Below are 21362 nucleotides of genomic sequence, written 5' to 3' on the forward strand. Positions count from 1 at the left end.
CATGAAATAAGCGTGTCCTTATTAATTTGTGCAGCAGAATCAGAGTGCTCTGTGTTTAAGTGCTGTAGATCATTTCTTCACCTGTCATACCCGCTGTTTGTACAAAATCACTCAAAAGCTACTCATCCATCTCTCTGTATGTCAAAGCTCCAGCTCCCTTGAGAGGAGATGAATTTGCCTCGAATACCTAAGCCATAAAAAGTCGAATGGATACATAAATAAACTCAGCCAGACACAATCTCATCCTAATCAGGAAATAAACATATTCATCATCTCAGTTAACGGCTTCATGGGAAAATTTGTCAGCGCAGTTTTCACTCGCAATCCACAAAGGGGCATACATCGTTGGATGTAATTTACTTGATGTCAAAAGCACTCCTGTGCAAATTCAGCCTCTCGTTTTCATGTAATCCCATAGTTGTGCATTACTGGGAATTGACTATTATTTATGTACAAAATGTGAGATGGCATCCGTTGCATCTCAATAACCTTTTGTTTGCGTAATTCGACACATCACTCAATCTCCGCACTGTCTGATGAATGAGGTCCGGGTCGTGTGGGTACGTAGCCTATAGATGCGATAGGCTCAATACCAACCGCTTAAGATTGAGGGATTGCCTCCACACGGTTCTCAAAAAGGTGACTGTTGAAAAAGAAACCTGTTGAAATACCACTAGTGCTTTGTATATACAAGGGGAGCAACGTTACGGTGGAGTTCAAGTTATGCCTTCCAGCTGGTAAAATGTTGTCATCATCCAAGGGTTCAATTCATTTGGCAAATTAGTGTTGCTGATTTTAACTTGGAGCAGTAGCAGTACCCATATAAACTAAACTATGCCAATGTCTTGGGCTGTACACAAAGACATTATAAAAACTCCTTAGAAAGTCACCCATTAGTTTGTGTCGCCATCTTGTTTTTTTGTTAACCAGAAGTGACAAGGGAGGGTGGACCTAGGTACAACTGAATGCTGAAAAAGACATTTTTAAGTGACCAAAATGTTTCAATTCATTTTTATGAACTGAAAAAGCACTGTGAAAGGGTTAAATCTGTACATGATTAAGACAAAAACATGGACAACTTCTAGACCTGACGAAGCCTTGATAGCAACCATCTAGTAAATGAACATCATGCTGTATTGAAGACTTGAATCGAGCAATTGAGACCATAAACTCATGTTCACAATGTTTACTGAACTGGAATCAAGTAAGAAGAGGATCATTTTCTCATAGACTTCTATAAAATCTGTCTCCTTTTTGCAACCAGATGAGTCGCCCCCTGCTGGCCATTAGAAATCATGCAAGTTCAAGGCACTTCCAGATTGGCTTCATGTTTCAGGTCACAGGGGTTGCCACTGGGGCGTGCAGTACATCTTCGTTTTTTACATTCGAGTCTTCCATTGAGTTTTTTCGAATGAAGCTTCAAATATCTTTTGGGGCTGTTAGATTGCTGCTAGCCTGCCTTGTTAAGCTACAGATACTCGCCTCCCTTTCTGTTTTTGACTGTGATGAAAATGTTCTTTTTGAAAGGCTGTATGCCAACAATTATGGTTTAAAGTGGAATCCTTTGTTGAACAAAAACATGTGAATTTTGGAAATGATTACATCTATCTTTCTTCAATAAATGTTGACCTTTACACTGAGGACTCAGACAATTACACAGATGACTAAGCACCGCAGCCAAACCGCCAGCTTTACGGCTTCAAGCTGTATCCTGAGCATCACCGCAACCAATGACAACCATCTCTCGGGTATTAGAATTCATAGATTGTCTTTAATTATCATCAACGCCTAGTGTGCTGAGGGCCATAGACCTGGCCTGCAGAAAGAAAAACAAAAACAGGGTTTGAGTAATGTGATCATAATCAATAATGTGCTCTGGAAGCATAATGATGTATTGGGATACGGGACTGATGGAATTGCATTCAGATGAAATGACATTAAATGAACGGTGTGTGGATTGGCAAAATTCAAAGTCAACCTTTCTAAATCATATCTGTGTGTGACTGCACATGGCAACTCTTTGGATTGAGCTCATTTTTTTCATTTCGCTCGGATCAAATATTAGATGACACAATGTTGAGGTAAAACAGAGCCAGTTATTTTCTGTTGTGACATCTTGGGTGCATATCTATATGGGATGGGAAAATGGCAACAACAACAACAACAAAAAACTTGACATTTTTATGTCTGATATGATCATTTCAGCATTTTTCTAAATCAAACGTAATGCTCCTAGGGAAGAGGGACGTCTGGAGAGCCCTGCTGAGCCTGCTGCCCCAGTGACCCGGCCTCAGGAAAGAGACAATTGATGGATTGGATCGGATGTTACGTAGCTCATTCACACAAGAAAATACTTTAAGTTTGGTAAAGGAACTTCACTAACAAGGACCACGCCAGTAACAGTATGAGTTTCGAGAGATTTATTGCATAATGGAATGATTCTTAGATTTAGGAAGCGGAAGGGGTCGGGGGTAGCGGGATGTAGGGCATGAGTAGGGATGAAGGGTAGGGATTGAGGTAGAGGGATGTAGGGTAGGGGTAGAGGGATGAAGGTGAAGGGATGTAGGGTAGGGGTCGAGGTAGAGGGATGTAGGGTAGGGATGAGAAATGAAGGGATGTAAGGAAGAAGAAACAAGGAGGGTTTGTAGAAAGGAGGTTAGGCGAGCAATGGGGGACCTTTGGTGTCCGGTGGCTGGCAGGAACGGGGGGAATGGAGACTGTAGGGTGGGGGCCGTCTCTTCGGAAGCTCTGGTGGTGCAGAGTCCCCTGTTGTTCCTGTAATCCTGCAACAGAGAGAGAGAGAGAGAGAGAGAGAGAGAGAGAGAGAGAGAGAGAGAGAGAGAGAAAATAGAAAGAAAAACGGGGTTGGGGGAGGGATGTGAAAACAGAGTCGAAGAGGAAGTGAACGGGTTTGTTGTGCTTAAATACTTTGAGCAGAGGAAATGAGCTGTGTTCTGGGCGTGGTCCCTGTTCCTGGACTAAGTTTATAAAACTCAATATAAAGAGAAAGTTGCATTTTATATCTACATGCATTACCCGATAATCTACAGCAAATCGGCTATCAGGGCTTTGGAATCATTAGGACATTGTTCTTCAAATTATTCAAAAAGTTAAAATGCAGAATTCATTTACTTTTACCCAAATATGCAACATGTCATATTACAGCCCGAGTATACATACAACAGCTAACGTACATCAACATTTAATAAAAGTGTCTTAATGCCGCAGGTAGGTTTTTCTAAAACAGGCACACATCAATTCTTCTCTCTGATATATTACAGTTTCACATTGAACACCTGGTTCTATTTCAAACAGCAATTACTGTGTGCTTGAGGACAAATCAAATATTAAAACAAACTTTTGGATAATGGGAGAATGTTTGTCAGGACCTGCTCCTAATTAACTCGAACCGTCTGTGGGAAATTTATATATTTTTTCTTTTTAAGGTAAGCCTACAGCCATTCCTCTTTATTAGCTCCTCGATTTGCTTTGATTAAAATGTGCAATGATGAAATCAAAAGGTAAAGGAACCCGTGCTCAGTGAGGGTACGATCACATATTCAGATGGCAGCATAGTTTTGAAAGAAATCAAAGATGAGATTGTGAACGAATGGGTAATAAAAACAGTCTCCCTGCCTGGTCATTTGGCAAGTCATCAGTTCTAAGTCCCTTTGCACATGCATAACGTGGGCGAAACTGGATGACAGGCCCAGGTCTTGCTTTGCCGCAGTTGAATCATATCTCTCATCACCATTTGGCAGCAAACAGAAGAGCTTTCTTCGTCGGTGTGCCAAGTGCGATTCTGCATGCGTGAATTTTGGCATGATATCCGTGGGTGGATAAATGTTAAGAGACAGCTCTGAAACTTATGTCCATATTCGTCTCCGTGAGTGTGTCAAGGATGCAAATGTGTGTATGTAACTAGTTTATGTAAATATTCTATTCTTGTTCCAGATTACGAAACAGCAAGACAATACAACCATTATTGAAAGCCTCTATGATCCATATGTTTGAATATCAGAAGTTAAGGCCATTTCACCCCGTGATTAATACGTGGCATGAAAATGGCGAAATACTTGCTTGCGCTCTCAACAGGTGACGTGGTATAAAATGCTAGAGATCTCTTAAAGTGGGAGGATGGGGAGCTAGGTGGGTCTTATGTCCTGGCCGGCTGTTGTCCGAAAGTGGAGGTATTGTTTTTTTTTATTTTACTAGTCTATGTAGTTATTTTAAGCCCAACCATGATTTTGTTTCTAAATCGAACCTACATTAGATTTAACTAAGTGGTTTTGTTGCCTAAACCCTAACTGAGACAAACAGCCGTTGTGGCTGATAAATGAAACAAGAAAGGTGGCGTACAAAAGACAGAAATGCATACCAATGACATGCGGAAATTTCGGGAAATATTGTGCTATTTATTCCCCTTCCCATAAGATCGTGTTGTATTGACCAAGAGCAGCGTCTGTCAGTCTGTCCTCCTGTATATTGTTGTACAGCCTGAGCTATAGTGTCTGCTTTCCTTTTAGCAAAAATGATCGGAGTCAATTTGAGTTCTCTTCTTGTAACCGGTTATGCAGTGTATATGTCTCGGGCTTTTATTGTCGAGGTGAGGACCGAAGGAGTGGATCAGGTCTGCATTGCCTTTGCCAGGCTTAAACAGTATGATCTACAGTACCAGTCATATATTATGAGACTTCGAACACAGTTTGGACAAGTTGTCAGTGAATTGAGACGTAGGACCGGATCCTTAAAAAGAAGGAGCTTTACCGAATGAGGAGGCATCAGGGTTGCGTAATGCTTCTCTTTAAAGGGGGGAGGTGTGTGTGTGTGGGGGGGGGGGGGGTATCCGTGCAATTAATTCACATGTCAATACATACGTTTTTATTGGCTATACTTTTGTTCTTGGAACAAGAATTTTTCTAAACTTTTGCACCAGGAATAATCAACCAATCACATTGAGGGGACCGGACAAATTCAAAATCTACACTGAGGCCCAAACAAGAAGGCAAATAGTATTGATCCTTTTAAGGAGATTAGGGAGACCTCTGTTAATGGTGAGGGGTATTTCATCGTGCTAATGGGATGTTGAAAATGCATTATAGTGGATTAGAATATTGGACAGAAACGTGACTTTTTCCGCAAAGTACTGCATGTGTATGCCGTGAACTAGCAATAGCAATATAAAAATCATGCAGAAATGAAGTTAAACTACAAGTTCAGCACCCCACGAAACACTCCACAGACAGATGTATGTATGACTTATGAGCCCGGCAGACAGTATAGCACCGTATAACCTTTTGTGTGCATTTGCTGGTGAAAGATTTGTTGGAGAATAGGACATTATTGACTTGAGTTTCTGTAAAGGTTGCTTTCTGGTAGAGATACAGTTTCATGCCATTGGCAGTTTGTTGTTTTTTCCCTACAAGCCAGTAAAGTTACAGCCAAAGCTTCCATACCATGATTTGAAGTTCGAAGGCACATCACATGAAAATATCAAACTTGGTTCATAATGCTGCGCAGCACTAAACTAAAAATTGTTGGATACTGCCCCTTTGCTGCATATCATCCCCTCTCCCTCTCCCTTTCTTATCTATATTTGGCTGTAATATAATAAAAGCAAAAATACGTATTTTCTGCAGACCTGTACAGAAATGACAAGCACTATTGTAACACTAGTTTATTAATGTATGCTAAAACTCAAACATGGGTTGAACCGCAGCAGCCCTCTGTGACACTATGTTCTCTGTGGTCTATTGGAAAGTCTTTTATCTGAAGAACAGCCGCGCTGTTAACACCCAGAAAGATCAGGCTTTACAATAAGAAGTGTGGCGTCAGGGTTCTACAGGGCTGCACACATTTTTTCAAACGAAACTTATTACAAACCGATGGAAGTGAGTGCTCTTACTCTAAAATCAATAAGGGGAATTGATTCAGATTTCTTGGAGACAGGCACAAGCAAACGCTGAGAAAGTAGGTTTTCCCAGTTGTGGATGGACATAATTGCTCATTTTATGCTTTTCACTTTCAGTCTTTTCGCAGTTCTTTTGTGGACATTTTCTAAACCAGTACGAGTACATCTCTGATTTCTTTCAGTGATTCAAACTGGTCTTATTGTCGGCTGGTGCAGTGAACAAAAGTTGGGAATATGGTGTCTGGTTATCCGATTACTGTTCCAACATAACAAAATTAAAACTGCAGACTTTGGTTGTTCGGGCAAAAAACCATGTGTATGTACTGTATCTTTAATCTAGAACAGTGGGTAGAGGTAGCCATCAGGAACCTGGTGGGGTGCCGGCAGTATTCAGCCTGGTCTGTAAAAAAATGAAAGCTACATTGTTAATTATGTACGTAAGTTAACTCACGTGACACACTTAAATACGTACGTACCTTAAGCTACATAACAAACATACTTATTTACGAAACCTAACGAGTCGTTTTGTTTCTATTCACATCGTGAACCATGTGTTTAAAACTGCGACCGCAGTCCGGGAGAAAATACGTTTCCCTCTAAACATAATTGAGAATGCGGTTTAGTTGTTTGGGAAACTAATATTTTGGAGAAAGGGGTTGCTGAATTACACTGTTTCTTTGGGTACTCTACGCGCAATACATGAAAAATATACCATGATTTCATGCTGGGAATGTTTACCCTGGAACAACAAAAAAAGTATTTACTGTTGCCATTTTTTTTCTTCACCCCCCTCCATACACAATGAAAATGCACAGTGGAAACCTAAAAATGCAAAAAAAAAAGTGTGGCATTAAAATTAAAAGTATTTTTGAGCTCCCCCTATAAATATCTCCAATGAGTCTTTCATGAAGAGCTCCCCGTAGCGCCCCATGCCCGTGTGCATGTGAAACAGAGCTAGAATATACTTCCATAGGACCGCATTCTTTTATTTGGAGCAGAAACTATACTTTTTCCACGGTAATCAAAACTCTTTGGCTTCTGCTGTTATTTCTTATGTTTACATGTATCCTATGCTGCCACATCAAGCATCCTCAACCATACTGCCATGTCGAATTGGTATTACTTCTATATGTTAAATATGTGGTAAGTTAACGCAGCTCTACAAACCCGAGAAATTAAAAGAATGGTGTGTGCGTTTGTGTGTGTGTGTAACATGATTAGTCGTAGTGAAGCTGCTGTGCGAAACGGTGCATTCTTCTCACTGTCACCTTTCTGGTGCGCAGATTTGCTGAATTGAACCACAAATGAATTGTGCAAAAAAACCCGATATTTTAATTGGTGTAAGCTTTTCACCAAATATCGGCCTAATGCAGCATAGCATTATCGCACAAACATGTTTGTATGTTCACAGCTTCAATGTGATCTTTGTTGATGTATTAGTCACCGTACACGTATAATCAAGTCCTCCGCCCTGTTTGAAGCCCAGCCCGTATAGGGCCACTTCATTGGAGAAAAGCAAAATAGTGGTAGATCACACGACACTCGAGCCCCTCTCCTCCAGAGCCTATAGCACAAGAAGTCATTTGAAAGTGACCAAGCCCCATCAAACAGCGATTTACCGAGCCACAGGGATGAGTCTACATGAGGGCCGTTCCTCGGAGAGAGAGAGGATTTGTGGGAGGAAAGCTGACCCTTAATTTTCTCCCTGAACACATTTTCTAGGGAGGGTATTAGAGCGCTAATAAAATACCTTAACTTCTACCACAGCCAGCCCAAGTTTTGACAGCAGCAATATTTACATACACCCGACCACCACCATTAAAGTCGTTACCTTTGTGCCTCGTGTGCTGGCACAAAGGGGATGTTGTGCAACCAAAAGGACGAGGCCATTAAATCGGAAAATAAAGAAACTGTCCAACTGACAGGGTTCTTCTTCCCTGAGCCCGTTATTACATCTTCCTTCTGATCTTTTCAAAGTTGTCGTCAAATCGTGGAACGAAGCGGAATATTTGGAAGATTCTGCACCAGTTTGAAAAGCCTGTTTCGACTGTAGTTAAAGAAGCACGGGCCTCGTTTGTTGAAGCTGCGGACTTTCAATCAAAGACCGATCCTGCTGCGGCAACGTTTTGTTTATTCAACTGAACACCTCGTCCCCCCCCCCGCTGTTTATGTATTTTTGAAATGCTTGTGCTGCGTTTTATATTTCCATTCATCTTTGCCTGCTATTATTGAAGCACTTGCTGCTGCCATCAGTTTAATGAGATTTTACTCGGTGGGCTTCAAGATTCACTTTTGGACATTGAAAACGTGTCTTTCTGCTGATACTTTTATACATTCATTTCCTTTTTTTTTAAAACTATTGCTGAAGACTTGAATCGTTGTGTACATTTCAGGCATCTCCATATGTAAACGCCTCTTGTTTCCTCCAGATCACCGATGCCCTGGCAGTAGCAGAACATGTGACCAGCGCCTGGAGGGTATCCCAGAGTTCACATGGAGCATAGTGGCTGCCGGGGACCTGCGGGAGGAAAGGAACGAGAAAAGCGAGAAGAAGGCAGGAAGCCCCCAGGGGTGGGAGGAAGGTAAGAACGAAGGTATCACGCTCCCCCCGTTGCAGGGGACTTTCATTTTTCAACAAACTTTCTCAATCTTCTCATACTTTCTTATTCATTTGTTATCACGTTAAACTTGGTAAAGGACGCATCGTCTGCTACTTTCTGGGCAACCGTTTTTTCATGTCAATCTAACTGTTTTCTGGTAGCAAGCTTTTTTGTCTCTGTTGCATTATGGGTTACTACTTTGGCAACTCGAAGCCAACCTCCAATTTTAAAATGCAAAATTCAAGTGTGACTCATACATTCCCCACAACCTACTCCCTACACATACTTTGTCGCTCTTCATAGTCTTGCGACTTCTCTCAAAAAGCTCTTCGGCTATCTAACTATTGCTAAGTGAAGTAGCATATTAAACTTGGCCTGGTGTAAATAGCCAAATAGGTATTCGGCTATTTGGAACTTTTAACTTTTGCTAAAGTTTTCTCAGGCAGAAGGCTGCATATAGTTTACTGAGCCAGTAGTCTGCCTTCAAATCTTCCATATGCCCCTGCATCGTTCATTTTCATACCTTGGAAGATGAGAAAACCGTGTCTGTCGTCTTATCTCCCGAGGTGATGGTGAAATGGAGGGAGACAGAGGGGCCTATTTATTTCCTTAAATGTTTTTTTTCCCTATCATGAGCCACAAGTCTGAGACCAGATGGGTGGAGTGCTGGAGGAAATTGGAAAAAAGTGAAATATACTGTCTTGACTGGCAAGAGAAGGGAGCGGCTGTGAATGTAGTGGAGAAATGATTGACGTCTGTCCTGTCCTTTAACTGATAAACGAGGGCAGGGTATGTGTGTATGCACACGTGTGTTGGTTCAGCTCATATATCACAGGGTCCCTTGATTTCTCTCCGTCATTATGATCAATTAAGAAAGATGACTTTGTTTTCCACCTATGTCACATAGCTTGGTAGCACCTTACATTGGTAATAACATAATACAATGGGTATTCGTTTGATAATAAAGAAATAATTCATAATTAATTAATGGCATGTAATTACCAGAGTAATAACCAGGTTATATCTTGAGCAGGATGGTCATTGGTCCCCCCGCCTTAATCTTTGCCAAGGTGCTGGAAGTATAAAAAAATCCAAACTAATAAGAAACACTAAGATCTATGCCGTGTTACACTTTAGCATTTTGCAGCCATGACTCACGGTTATTACACAGACACTACCACAAATATCTCCACACAAGCATGTTGGAGAACTGCAATGACCTCAAGCTAAGCTAAAGCAAACGTGACCGGCTCACTCTAGAGCCAGTGTTTAGTTTGACCTTCCTGGGCTACTGTAGAAACATGGCGGTGCAACATGGCGGACTCCGTGAGACGGACCCGTTATAGATATGAAGGGGCTCATTTTAAACTAACAAAACACAACGATTCTTAATTGCAGGTGATACACGACTGAAAACGTATTTATGAACATTGTATTCCATTTCAGCCAATAAATCCAACTAAATCTTACACACTGGCCCCTAAAATATGTTTTTGGCACCTTATTACTTGACGTAAATTTCAGTCCAATATTACACAGATTTACCCATTGTTAATACCAAGCTACCACCTGGTTATTACTTTGAAAAGAAAGAGTTCATAACTAAGTAATCCTATGTAATTATCAAACTATTCCCCCACTATTCCCATGCCATTAATGAACTTTAATAAAAGTGCCACTGAAGTGAAATTTTGAGTCGGAGATGGAAGATAGTTTTCAGTATGAAATGTCTTCGTCCATGCCGGGTTTCTTTGGTTGTGCTTTCACATCACCTTTGTAGTCCTGTCTTCAGACATAATCTTTACTATCGCACTAGATTTTTATACTTGCTTTGAATATGGCTCTATTAACTCTTGACTTTAATGAGGGCATATACAATATACCCGGATTACTACTCAGTTAAAAGACCATGACGATACAAAATTAAGAAAATTGGTTTCTCTGCCCGCCTAAGGCAAGGCAAGGCAAGTTTATTTGTATAGCACATTTCAACAACAAGGTAATTCAAAGTGCTTCACATAAAACCATTAAAAGCATCAAAACATAAGGCAAAATAAAAGGAGATTTAAAAACAATTAAAGAAATAGTGTAAGAAATAAAATTCAGTCGTAAAAAGTAAAGGAGATTTAAAACATACATTGAAACAATAATCGATGTCTCCCTGAGACATTACGCTGCACGCAATCAACCATACACTGCTGCAATTCTGCAATTACTCGCACACAAACCACGTCTGGAAAAGATCTCTGCCGATCTGCGTTTTATAGTTTACGCCTTGCACGAACTCGGTCCCGGAGGAAATGGCGATATGTTGTGCAGTCCTTTTAAAACCATTAAAAGCATCAAAACATAAGGCAAAAGAAAAGGCGATTTAACAGCAATTAAGAACAGTGTAAGAAATAAAATGCAGTAGTAAAATGCAGTAATGCAGGAAATTGATTAATATATTCATTGAATGTGGTTCAATTAAAGGCAGCAGCAAACAGAAAAGTCTTCAATCTTGATTTAAATGAGCTGAGGGTCTCAGCAGACCTGCAGCTTTCTGGGACTTTGTTCCAGATATGTGGAGCAGAAAAACTGAACGCTGCTTCTCCATGTTTAGTTCTGACTCTGGGAACAGAAAGTAGACCGGTCCCAGACGACCTGAGGGGTCGGGATGGTTCATAAGGTAGTAGCAGATCAGAAATGTATTTTGGCCCTAAACCATTCAGTGCTTTGTAAACCAACAGCAGGATTTTAAAGTCAACAGGAAGCCTTCAACAGCTTCTGGAGACATCAGAACTGGAGTGATGTGATCCACCCTCCTGGTCTTAGTGAGGACTCGAGCTGCAGCGTTCTGAATCAGCTGCAGCTTTCTGATGGACTTTTTACAGAGCCTAAAAGGATTATTGAATAAATCTAACGGATGCTAAATCCCTAAGACCAGAGCGATTTATTCAAAAATGTATATGATATGCACACATTGAAGCGATTATCTGTAAAGCAATGTAATTGAAGGGGACATCAGGCCTTTGGAGCCTTCTCCCTGACCCCGTAACAGCCACAGTTAAAATCACGCATGTATATGTTCAAAAGACAAAAAAGAAAAGACAATTATGCTGATCGTGATTGAAGGTTGGCAACACGGAGTACAAAGGAAATATATGTGTATAATCGTGTTCGAGCCCTCGGTAGCCACAATACAGTTGCTGTGTTTTGAATAATTGAGCTGGGCGAGCTGCTGTCTCCACACATTTCACCGGCGCGTGTGATTTAAAAGGGATGGAAATAAGAGATGAATACTTACTGGCTGTGATGAGTGAAATCGCTTGAGCTGTTTTCCACCGTATCCAACTCTTCCGCTGCGAGATGTTCAACTTTGAAGCTCATGCCGTTAGGACAGTGTTGCTGGTAGTTACCGTGAAAGTTGTGCAGACCCGAGCTGACGAATCGCAGATGGCCTGCTGCCGTCATCAGTGCTTTCTATTGATGCCTCTGTGCTGCATATAGCAGTAGCAAATCTACTCACGTACTGTACGTCAGTGCCATTTTGCATTGGAGACGGTGCCCCGTGAATTGCACACCTTTTTCCCAATGTAAGTTTTTTCATGGGCCCAATGGCATCGTGTGATGGACTCAGAAGCTGTTACTTCCTAACTGAATTTAAAGCTGCAGGGCAATTCAGTGAACATAATTTATCTGAAATGAATTGTGTTACGTAATTTATTTTTTAATCCAGCCGTTATTTTACTTGAAATGAGAAGAACATTTATTCATGTATTTCTATGTATTATTTATAATCCATCCAGTTCAATTTGAAAAATGAGAATATTTGTTAAAATATAATTGATGTGTACTTTCTTTATTTGATTTGACAGTTGTTTACTACACAGACGTTACTAGACTTCTTGAATATAGATATACCCAAATTATATATATATATATATATATAATATATATATATATATAATATATATATATATATATTATATATATATAATTTGGGTCGTGGGTCCCGGCTTGTCATTAAGGGGTGATGGTGGGTCCCGCAGCCAGACCAGTTGAGAACCACTGCACTAGAGCAGTGATTCTTAACCAGTGGGCCGCGGCCCAATGGTGGGCCGCGAGCGCCACCTAGAGGGCCGCGAAACAATTTCAGTTTTTCACCTGTGGGCCGCGAGGGCCGCGGGACCGCATAGGTTATCAATTGAAGACACCAGAGATATCACTGTTATCCATGAGACGCTCAGTTACGATATAGCTTCCCACCACCGGGTGGCGGTAATGCGTCAGTCAGTTGTTTAACAAGCTGCAATAAGCAGAAGAAGACACTCAGCTAGCCGCTAGCCTGTAGCGAAAGGTATGGATACGTTTTTAAAAAGAAAAAATGACGATGACAGTGGTGCCATACCCCCCCAAAAGTATAAATGTGTGCGCAAGTACAATCCTGACTTCATAAAGTACGGCTTTGTGAACGGAGGCAACGAGGCAGAGCCGAGGGCTCAGTGTGTGGAATGTGGGCTAATGCTGTCAAACGAAGCACTGAAGCCTTCGAAACTAAAGCGACACCAAGCGACGAAACATCCAACGCTCGTGGGAAAGCCGGTGGAATTTTTCAAGAGAAAGGAAAATGGGCTACAAATGCAGAAACGGTCTGTCGTGTCACTGACTGGTAACTCAAAATGTGCTTTGAAAGCCAGCTACCTCGTAGCCAGACGTGTGGCACAAAGTAAGAAACCATTCACCATAGCGGAGGAGCTGGTTCTGCCTGCCGCTGTGGATATGTGCCGTGAGATGATTGGGGAGGCTGCTGCAAAGAAGCTGCTGACTATCCCACTCTCAAACGACACTGTGAGTCACCGTATCGCGGACATGGCCTCAGACATAAAGCTTCAGCTTCTGGAAAGAATAAAAAGTAGCCCATTTTACTCTTTGCAACTAGACGAGTCCACTGATGTCACGAATGCCGCACTGCTGCTGGTTTTTGTTCGCTATCGCTGGGACAGTAGTTTGCACGAAGACATACTGTTTTGTGGAGAGCTACCAACACGAGCTACGGCTCAGGAATGTTTCGGCTGCATGGATAACTACTTCACTGAGAACGGCCTGGACTGGCAGAACTGTGTTGGGGTGTGCAGTGATGGTGCAGCGTCAATGACCGGCAGGCATAACGGCGTCGTCAAGCAGATACTTGATCGTGCACCAGAAGCTAAATGGACCCACTGCTTTCTCCACCGTGAAAGCCTTGCAGCTAAAAATATGTCCCCAGAGTTCCATGAGGTGATGGATGCGAGTGTGAAAACCATCAACTTCATTAAAAGTAGAGCTGTGAACTCCAGATGTTTTGCCAAGCTTTGTGAGGACATGGAAGCAGATCATGTCCAGCTGCTCTATCACAGTGAGGTGAGATGGCTCTCAAGAGGACTGGTCCTCAGTCGTTTGTTTGAGCTGAGGAATGAGGTCTTCTCTTTTCTCACTGAGAAAGAATCTCCTCTGGCACATTACTATGCTGACAAAGTTCACAGCTAAACTTGCCTACCTCTGTGACATTTTTTCACTGCTGAACCAGCTGAACATCTCACTTCAAGGGAGAAATACCAACATATTTGTTGTTGCAGACAAAGTTCAAGCTTTCCAAAAAAAACTTGCTTTGTGGACAAAGAGGGCCCAGGAAAAGAGGATGGACATGTTTCCACTTTTGTCTGACATTTTGGAAAACTCTCCTCAGGTGCAGATCAGTGACTCAGTCTCTCAGCACCTCTCACAACTGGCAGAGAAATTCGATGACTACTTTCCTGAGGATCCCAGAGACGGACACATGTGGATTTTGGACCCATTTTCTGTGGATCCCACTGAAGAAGATGTTGCTTTGCCCTCACATCTGGAATCCCAGCTTCTGGAAGTTTCCACCTACAGCACTTTAAAGTTGCAGTGGGGCAAACTGGACCTGGGCTCCTTCTGGATTGCTGTCTCAAAGGAGTACCCATGTCTAGCACTGAGGGCTGTGAAACACCTTCTCCCATTCACGACCACATACCTGTGTGAATCAGGATTCTCCAGTGTGGCCACAACTAAGACCAAAGCCCGAAACAGACTCAGAGCAACACTGGAGGCTACTCTGAGAGTGAGCCTTTCCCCCATTCCACCCAGACTGGATCTGATCGTGTCTGAGAGGCAGGCCCAAGTGTCTCATTAAGAGGTGGATATTTTCATTTGCACTTTATTCAAATTTTATTTATAGTTTTATTTAATTTGAAACTTATTATTTTGAATGTATTTGTTATTACCACATATTATTTATCAAATTTCCATTTTTTTCTCAGATTTTTTGAGAGTCCCTCATTTTTTCTTTAGTGAAATCTAATTATTGATTATTTTTGAGTTAATAAGCCTGACTTGAGCCTTTCAATTTGTTCTTGTATTGCTTGATTTGTTCCATGATTTGTTAGCCTATTGGGCTTCTTGTTGTGTATGCAGGTTTACATACACTTGATGAATAAATGTCTTTGTGATCATCACATTGTATCATCTCATTTATTTGACAAGGGTTTTGCTTGTTAAACTGTAAGTGGATTTAATATAGTCATTGAATACAAATCAAACCATGTGAGATCAATTCGTTAAACTAATACAGTGTTAATATTTGAATGGGCCCCGGGCCACTTTGTGCTTGAAAAGTTGGGCCCCGAGGTCAAAAAGGTTAAGAATCCCTGCACTAGAGGATACGTAAAGGCCATTTATAGCATAAAGAATAACATGAGGCTTTATACCACTGCTTGAACCATTCGCACTGTGACAGTTTGCAACATGTATGACACCAAAGATCCCATTACACTTTGGCGGAGATGACGAAGTGATGCAATTGTTGCCGGTCATTATCATGGTTTGCCTGGCCATCACTAGACATGTGACAGCAGCACACTATCATGATTTGCCTGGCCATCACTAGACATGTGACAGCAGCACACTATCATGATTTGCCTGGCCATCACTAGACATGTGACAGCAGCACACGGTCCACCCTGCTCCTCCACTCAGGCTGATATGCGGGGGCGGTTAGCCACATTGCCGCTGCGGGTAAAGCAAGTAATAAGAACATCATGAGGCAACGGTTGCCCTCAGCAAGGCAACTGATGTAAAAAAGAGGACGCTTAACATTCAGATCAACAAAATCTGTCTGTCGTGAAGGTTCTTTTTTTTCTGTAGTGGCTGGCTAACAGGTGGTGACACGCAGCGGCAAGTTGGAGGTAGAGCTCAAGGAATACAAAATCAAACCGTGAGCCAAACGGCGCTTCTTTTTTTGAAACACTAATCGAGCTGATTGAAAACGAGAGCACAGTCTAGAGAGGTTTTGAACAGAGACGTGGTGGGAGAGAAGAAACAAGGCCAGAAGACGATGTAAATGTGTTGAGCTTCTCCTGTGTCCTCTCTGCATGGAGCGGGTCATCTCCATTCCACATCCACCCCCCCCCCCCCAGATGGCGATTACTCATTTGATATGTCGCTCTCACACGGAACGGAGAGGCGTGAGTTCAGCGTGGAGCTGACTGGCACGGAGGAGATCTCTAGTAGAACGCTGTTTTGCTGGAGCCATTGATTTGTTGGTTTTGTAACGGGGTGGCCCCGGGGCTGCCTGTCATCTGCCAACTTACGGAGTCATTTGTGGGTTACTTAGCTGGGCTCAGCATTATTGGATGGAAAAAAAGGCAAAATATAGGGGGAGCTTAAGCTTACGGAAGCTAATTAGTGACGGGAGGAACCAGACTTTTTCAATTTGATACAATACCTATTCAACAATAGTCACTTCTTAAATGGGTATGGGATTGTTCAAAATAATGGTAATTATTTTAAGAAAAACACTCAAAGGAAAATCACATAACGGCGATTCATAACAAATGAATTACAAAATCAAACAGAGTACAATTCAATATGTTTATGTAAAGTCAAATATATATAGTTTGATGAAATAATAAGCCTCCTTATAACTTTTACGGTGGTGTTGTTTTAAATGTTTGACGAGGTCGCTAGTGTTGCTGCTGTGTTGCATTTCATCGCCACAAATGGTGCATCTTGCTGTATTTCTATATGTATTGTGTATAAAATGCATTATGTATGGCATGCTAAAGTTGGTGAAGCTAGATAGATCTTTCACTGGTTTACCAGAACTCTACACAACAGCGTACAAAAAACACCCACACAGAGCAAAGGTGTGTGTGCAGCCGGCTGGTATTCGGATTTGGTTTTTGGCGAACTTGGCCGGCACAACGACCTGCAGATCGTTCTCCGGCAGTTACTTTTTCGCTGACCGTGAAGAGGCACCGCTGCTTTGGCTCAGTCACTACATGATCTGCCCTTTGGGAGGACAAAGCAAACGGCAACATGGAAGCGAAGGCTGCAGCTGGTGGGCACTTGAGCACAGCTGCCCACAAGCTTTTAAAGTGCCTTTTCAGAGCCTCAGTGGGGCCCTATGGGAATGCCTTCCTGAGCCCTCTCATAAAGGCCTGGTTAACAGTCCAGACGATATACATTGGTAAAGAACACTGCAGGTGATCCTTATTATTGGGAGCTCTGCAGAAAGTTTCTCAAAGTTTGATCTTAAAATGAGCCAGAAGAAAACTTGTGACTGCGTAGTTGCTTTCACCTCTACCCAGTGAGATTACATCTGGACAGATCAATGGTCCAATTGCCAAGCAGGCAGGAGAGCCACCCAATGCCTGCACCCAGAACACTTCTTATCTGAGCAAATAATTATGAACCATTACCTTGGATGAGAGGCAATTTGTTCTACTTATCTGTTTTGGACCTGGAACATAATAGCCCTGGCATTTGAACAGGGGCGGACTGGGGGAAAAAAGTGGCCCGGGAGTTTACTGTCAGACCGGCCCACTCAATGCATCGCACGTATCGATGTCAGTGGCCTACTTGGAAAAATACCCATACACTTAACATTATTTTCGATGATTACAAAGAAATTATATCATATATATATTTTTTTTATAACATTTGGATCCACCAATTTGCCTGGATGGACACATTGAATAAAATAATACTCCAAGGTAGTAGTTTGCTGGATGAATATGCTGAACTTTGGGCTAGTATCAGATGGTTATACGTATAACTACAGAGCCTTAAGGAATGAATGTCAGCAGAGAAAGACCACACAATAAAGAAACTGGAATCAGAGGGTAGAATTAGTTTGAACTATATTGAAATGAACAGAACATACGATGGGGTGTGAACATCAGTGGTATCAGTAGTGTTGCATGCTGGGTGTGTGATTGTGTGTGTGTGTGTGTGTGTGTGTAGGGGTGTTGAAGGTGCATAACAAAACAATAAGTTAAGTAACAGAACCTAAACTAACTCTGCCAGCCCAGGTGCATTATAGTCACATAGGCAAAAGAAAAGGAGATGTGACGCAAGCTGCAGATACATGAATCCGTGACGGGACGCTACGTCAATAACAGACAACGCATGGTCAAATCAACGTAATTAACACAATGACAGCCACAAAGTCATAAGAACCAGTCACATATATTCATATGACAACAAAGCACATCAATCCAGCAGACCTGCAGCGGATCCACGCATTCCACCACACAAGAGCACGAGCCATCAAATATTATTCATAAAAACGTTACTGCAGATGTAAAAAAAACAAACGCAGTTTGTCACTTACCAAATTCTTTGTTGACAAAGAATTTAATCCCAGTACATCGTTTCAGTTCCAGTAAGAAGTCCTCGATTCATGGACGCCGTGACAGTCGAGCCGCCCCTGTATTTCGCCGGTCTACAGCGGCCATTCGCACCTCCGCCGGCCCCGCCCCGACCGTCGCCCGGCACGAGCGCACGGCGCAGACCGCGGTAATGGAGAAAAAGTTTTTAAAAGCACCGTAGTGTCCAGCCGTGCTATGGCGTCCTCAGATCGCGAGGAGTAGTATAATGTCAGTCTATACTGTTGATACAGTTTTCACTGATTATTGACTTTCGGTATTAGAGTCAATTGAACGTGTTCTGTGAAGCATATAATATAGTCGGGCCGGCGATGTCAGAGACCGGCCCAAACCCCGTCGGCCTACCGGGGATTCCCCCGGTATCCCCGATGGCCAGTCCGCCCCTGCATTTGAAGCAACACCGTGCTCTGGGATCTGCAAACCCAGACTGTCAATCACGGCAAAAAAAAGAGGATAGAATGGCTACCGTCATGGCAACACACTGTCAGACCTGTGTTTGTCTGGAACTAAAAAAAGAACAGCAAGGCATTAGCAACTGCACAGTTGTCTTGCAAGTAGAAAACAAGAGTTGGCTCACCCAGGCGGCCTGGCCAGACCTCTGACTGAACCAATGTAGGGAACATCGATTGTTAGTCAGAACTTAGTTAGTGAAACTTTTGACCCACGACCTTTCGGCCATAACATGCATGTTTCGCAAGACACATGCAGGGCAACATGCAGGGCAACATGCAGGGCAGGTTTTTCAGTGTTTTTGTGCAATGCTCTGTACAATGAAACACTCTTGAAATGCGCCCCGACTCTTAACGCGAACTCTTGGCAATCTGGTCCACATGGAGATGCAAGTTCTGCTGAAGCACTTGTAAACGAAAGCGGTGAAACAACATATACACACTCTGCTTGAGATTTAATGTGGACTTCAATTAGCAATTCAAGCTCCAACACCTTTTTAAATACGACTTTGTAGGCTTCCGGAGGCAGCGAAGGTCCTCGCGAATAATTGTATGATCAGAAAACAATCCGAGCTGTTTGTTAGAACAAAGAACAAATGTATACGCGTGGAATTTACAGGATGTCAGTGAACATGTTTTATGCTTACGGCCCGTAAAGCCCGCAGTCAGTTGTCAAATACCGATAACAGGGATTTGTGAGGGATAGCTAGCTTCGGATCGGACAGTGCGAGAGGACATCTTGTGGTCGTTCTCATGGCTGTTGCAAGAGAGCATGCAGTTAGGTAATGCGGGAGAAAATATGTTTCTCTAGAAAACGCAATTAAGAGTGCAGTTTAGTTTTAAGGGAACGTAATTTCGTAGGAGAAAGGAGTTAAACGGCGGTGAGGGCGTTGGCTTGGCTCGTCTCCGAGACACAACTTGAGAGGAATCAGCCAGACATGTTCCAAACCAGACCAGCGATCGGCAACACTGGAGACACGTTCAGGTGTAAATGTAATGAGGACAAATCATTACGAGATACAATCTGATAGGGGTGTAACAATACGCGTATTCGTGTTGAACCGTTCAGTACGAGGCTCACGGTTCAGTACGCATGACGAACCGAACAATACGTTTGAATAAAAAAATAAAAAATAATAATAATTTTTTTTCTCAATAAAAAATAACGTTCTCAATAACGTAACAATCACCTCGTCACATCTTTGGGGGTTCAGAAATGACAGAAAGAAATGTGAAATGTGTGTCTGCTGGTGGCGTGTATTTCTGTAGTGCCCGACACGTTGCTTACCTGTCGCTCTGTAAAGCCCATGCCCACAGACGCGCATACTGTCCTGCATGTGCGAATTAGAGTTCATCGATAAATGTTCCTCAGTTTTCAATTTGCATTTGTTATGTTATTCTATTCTTATGTATTGTCGTTGGTTTTGCTTGGAGCAGATGGGGATAAATAGGAGAAAACTAGTATTTTGAAGTTGAACTCCTCAGTAAGAAAAAAACAATAAATATGTTGGGACCATGTGCTTGGCTTTGCCATGTGCTCTTGGGACAAAGAGATATAATATAATAACAATCGTTAATAATTTTACTCACATTAATATTGCTATTGATCCCAATAATTTAGTTTTTATATATACTGATAACTCAAACAAGCTCATTTTCGTTCCCAACAAATCCATATATGTATACATATATATATGTATATATATATATATATATATATATACATATATATATATGTATATATATATATGTATATATATATATATATATACATATATATATACATATATATATGTATATATATATGTATATATATATATATATATATATATATGTATATATATATATATACATGTATATATATATATATATATATATATATATATATACATATATATATATACATATATATATATATATGTATATATATATATATATATATAAATAAAAGCACTGCGCAACCAAAGAATACAGATTTATCAGCGATATAAATAGATCATATTATGGAAACCAATAAGTGTAAATTGGAATTCTAGAAAGTCAGTGTCGCTAAAGTTCAATGTATGTCAATGACTTTTGAGAATAAACCACCTGGAGAGTTGGAGATGATCTCAATGGTCGGGTGCTCAATCCCATAACTTCACTACAATTGCTCAGAAGGTCACACATTAATAATTAATATATCAATTAGAATGTCTGTCCAGAAGCAAGCTCTTTATTTTGGACCAGTAGCAGAAACATTGTTTATCTGTTAGCTCATGGTGGATTCCGCAGGAGTTGGCCTATTTCTTTTTGTGTTGTTTTTTAAATTGTGCCAATTGTTAGTTTTGTTTCCTGCAGACGTGCATTATTTATGGGTTATGTTAGTGTATCGTGATGAGCAGCGTGGATGAGTATTCCTGTCTCCCCACCATGTAAACCGTGTGGACCCCAGATAGAACAGCTACTGCCAGGAAAAAGCCAATGGGGATCTCAATAAACAAAGAAACAAACCGATGCGAAACACTTAGAGCTAAAAGAAATACACAAGCCAGTGCCAAAGCCTTCATATATCTTGCCGTGGCCTCAGTCGATGGATCGTGCTCTTAACTCCAACTGAGGCTGAAGCTATTCGGGGCAAACTATCCCCAGGGATAATAATTACCTGTGTGAGCTACGGAGACGCTGTCATCCTCCATTGTCTCTCTCTCGC

The 21362-nt window shown here is 41.7% G+C and overlaps 1 protein-coding gene across 1 annotated transcript in view; it reads left to right on the top strand.

Moving 5' to 3' along the window:
• Positions 1-21362, top strand: part of alk (ALK receptor tyrosine kinase) — a gene marked incomplete at both ends in the record, with an annotated part of 336641 nt that overhangs the window by 130719 nt on the left and 184560 nt on the right. The window contains one exon of the mRNA XM_079287138.1: positions 8341-8493. Within this exon, the coding sequence (XP_079143264.1) occupies positions 8341-8493 (153 nt within the window). The remainder of the gene's footprint in view (positions 1-8340; positions 8494-21362) is intronic.

This window comes from Melanostigma gelatinosum, assembly GCF_949748355.1.
Source record: "Melanostigma gelatinosum genome assembly, chromosome: 16".
Taxonomy (NCBI): domain Eukaryota; kingdom Metazoa; phylum Chordata; class Actinopteri; order Perciformes; family Zoarcidae; genus Melanostigma; species Melanostigma gelatinosum.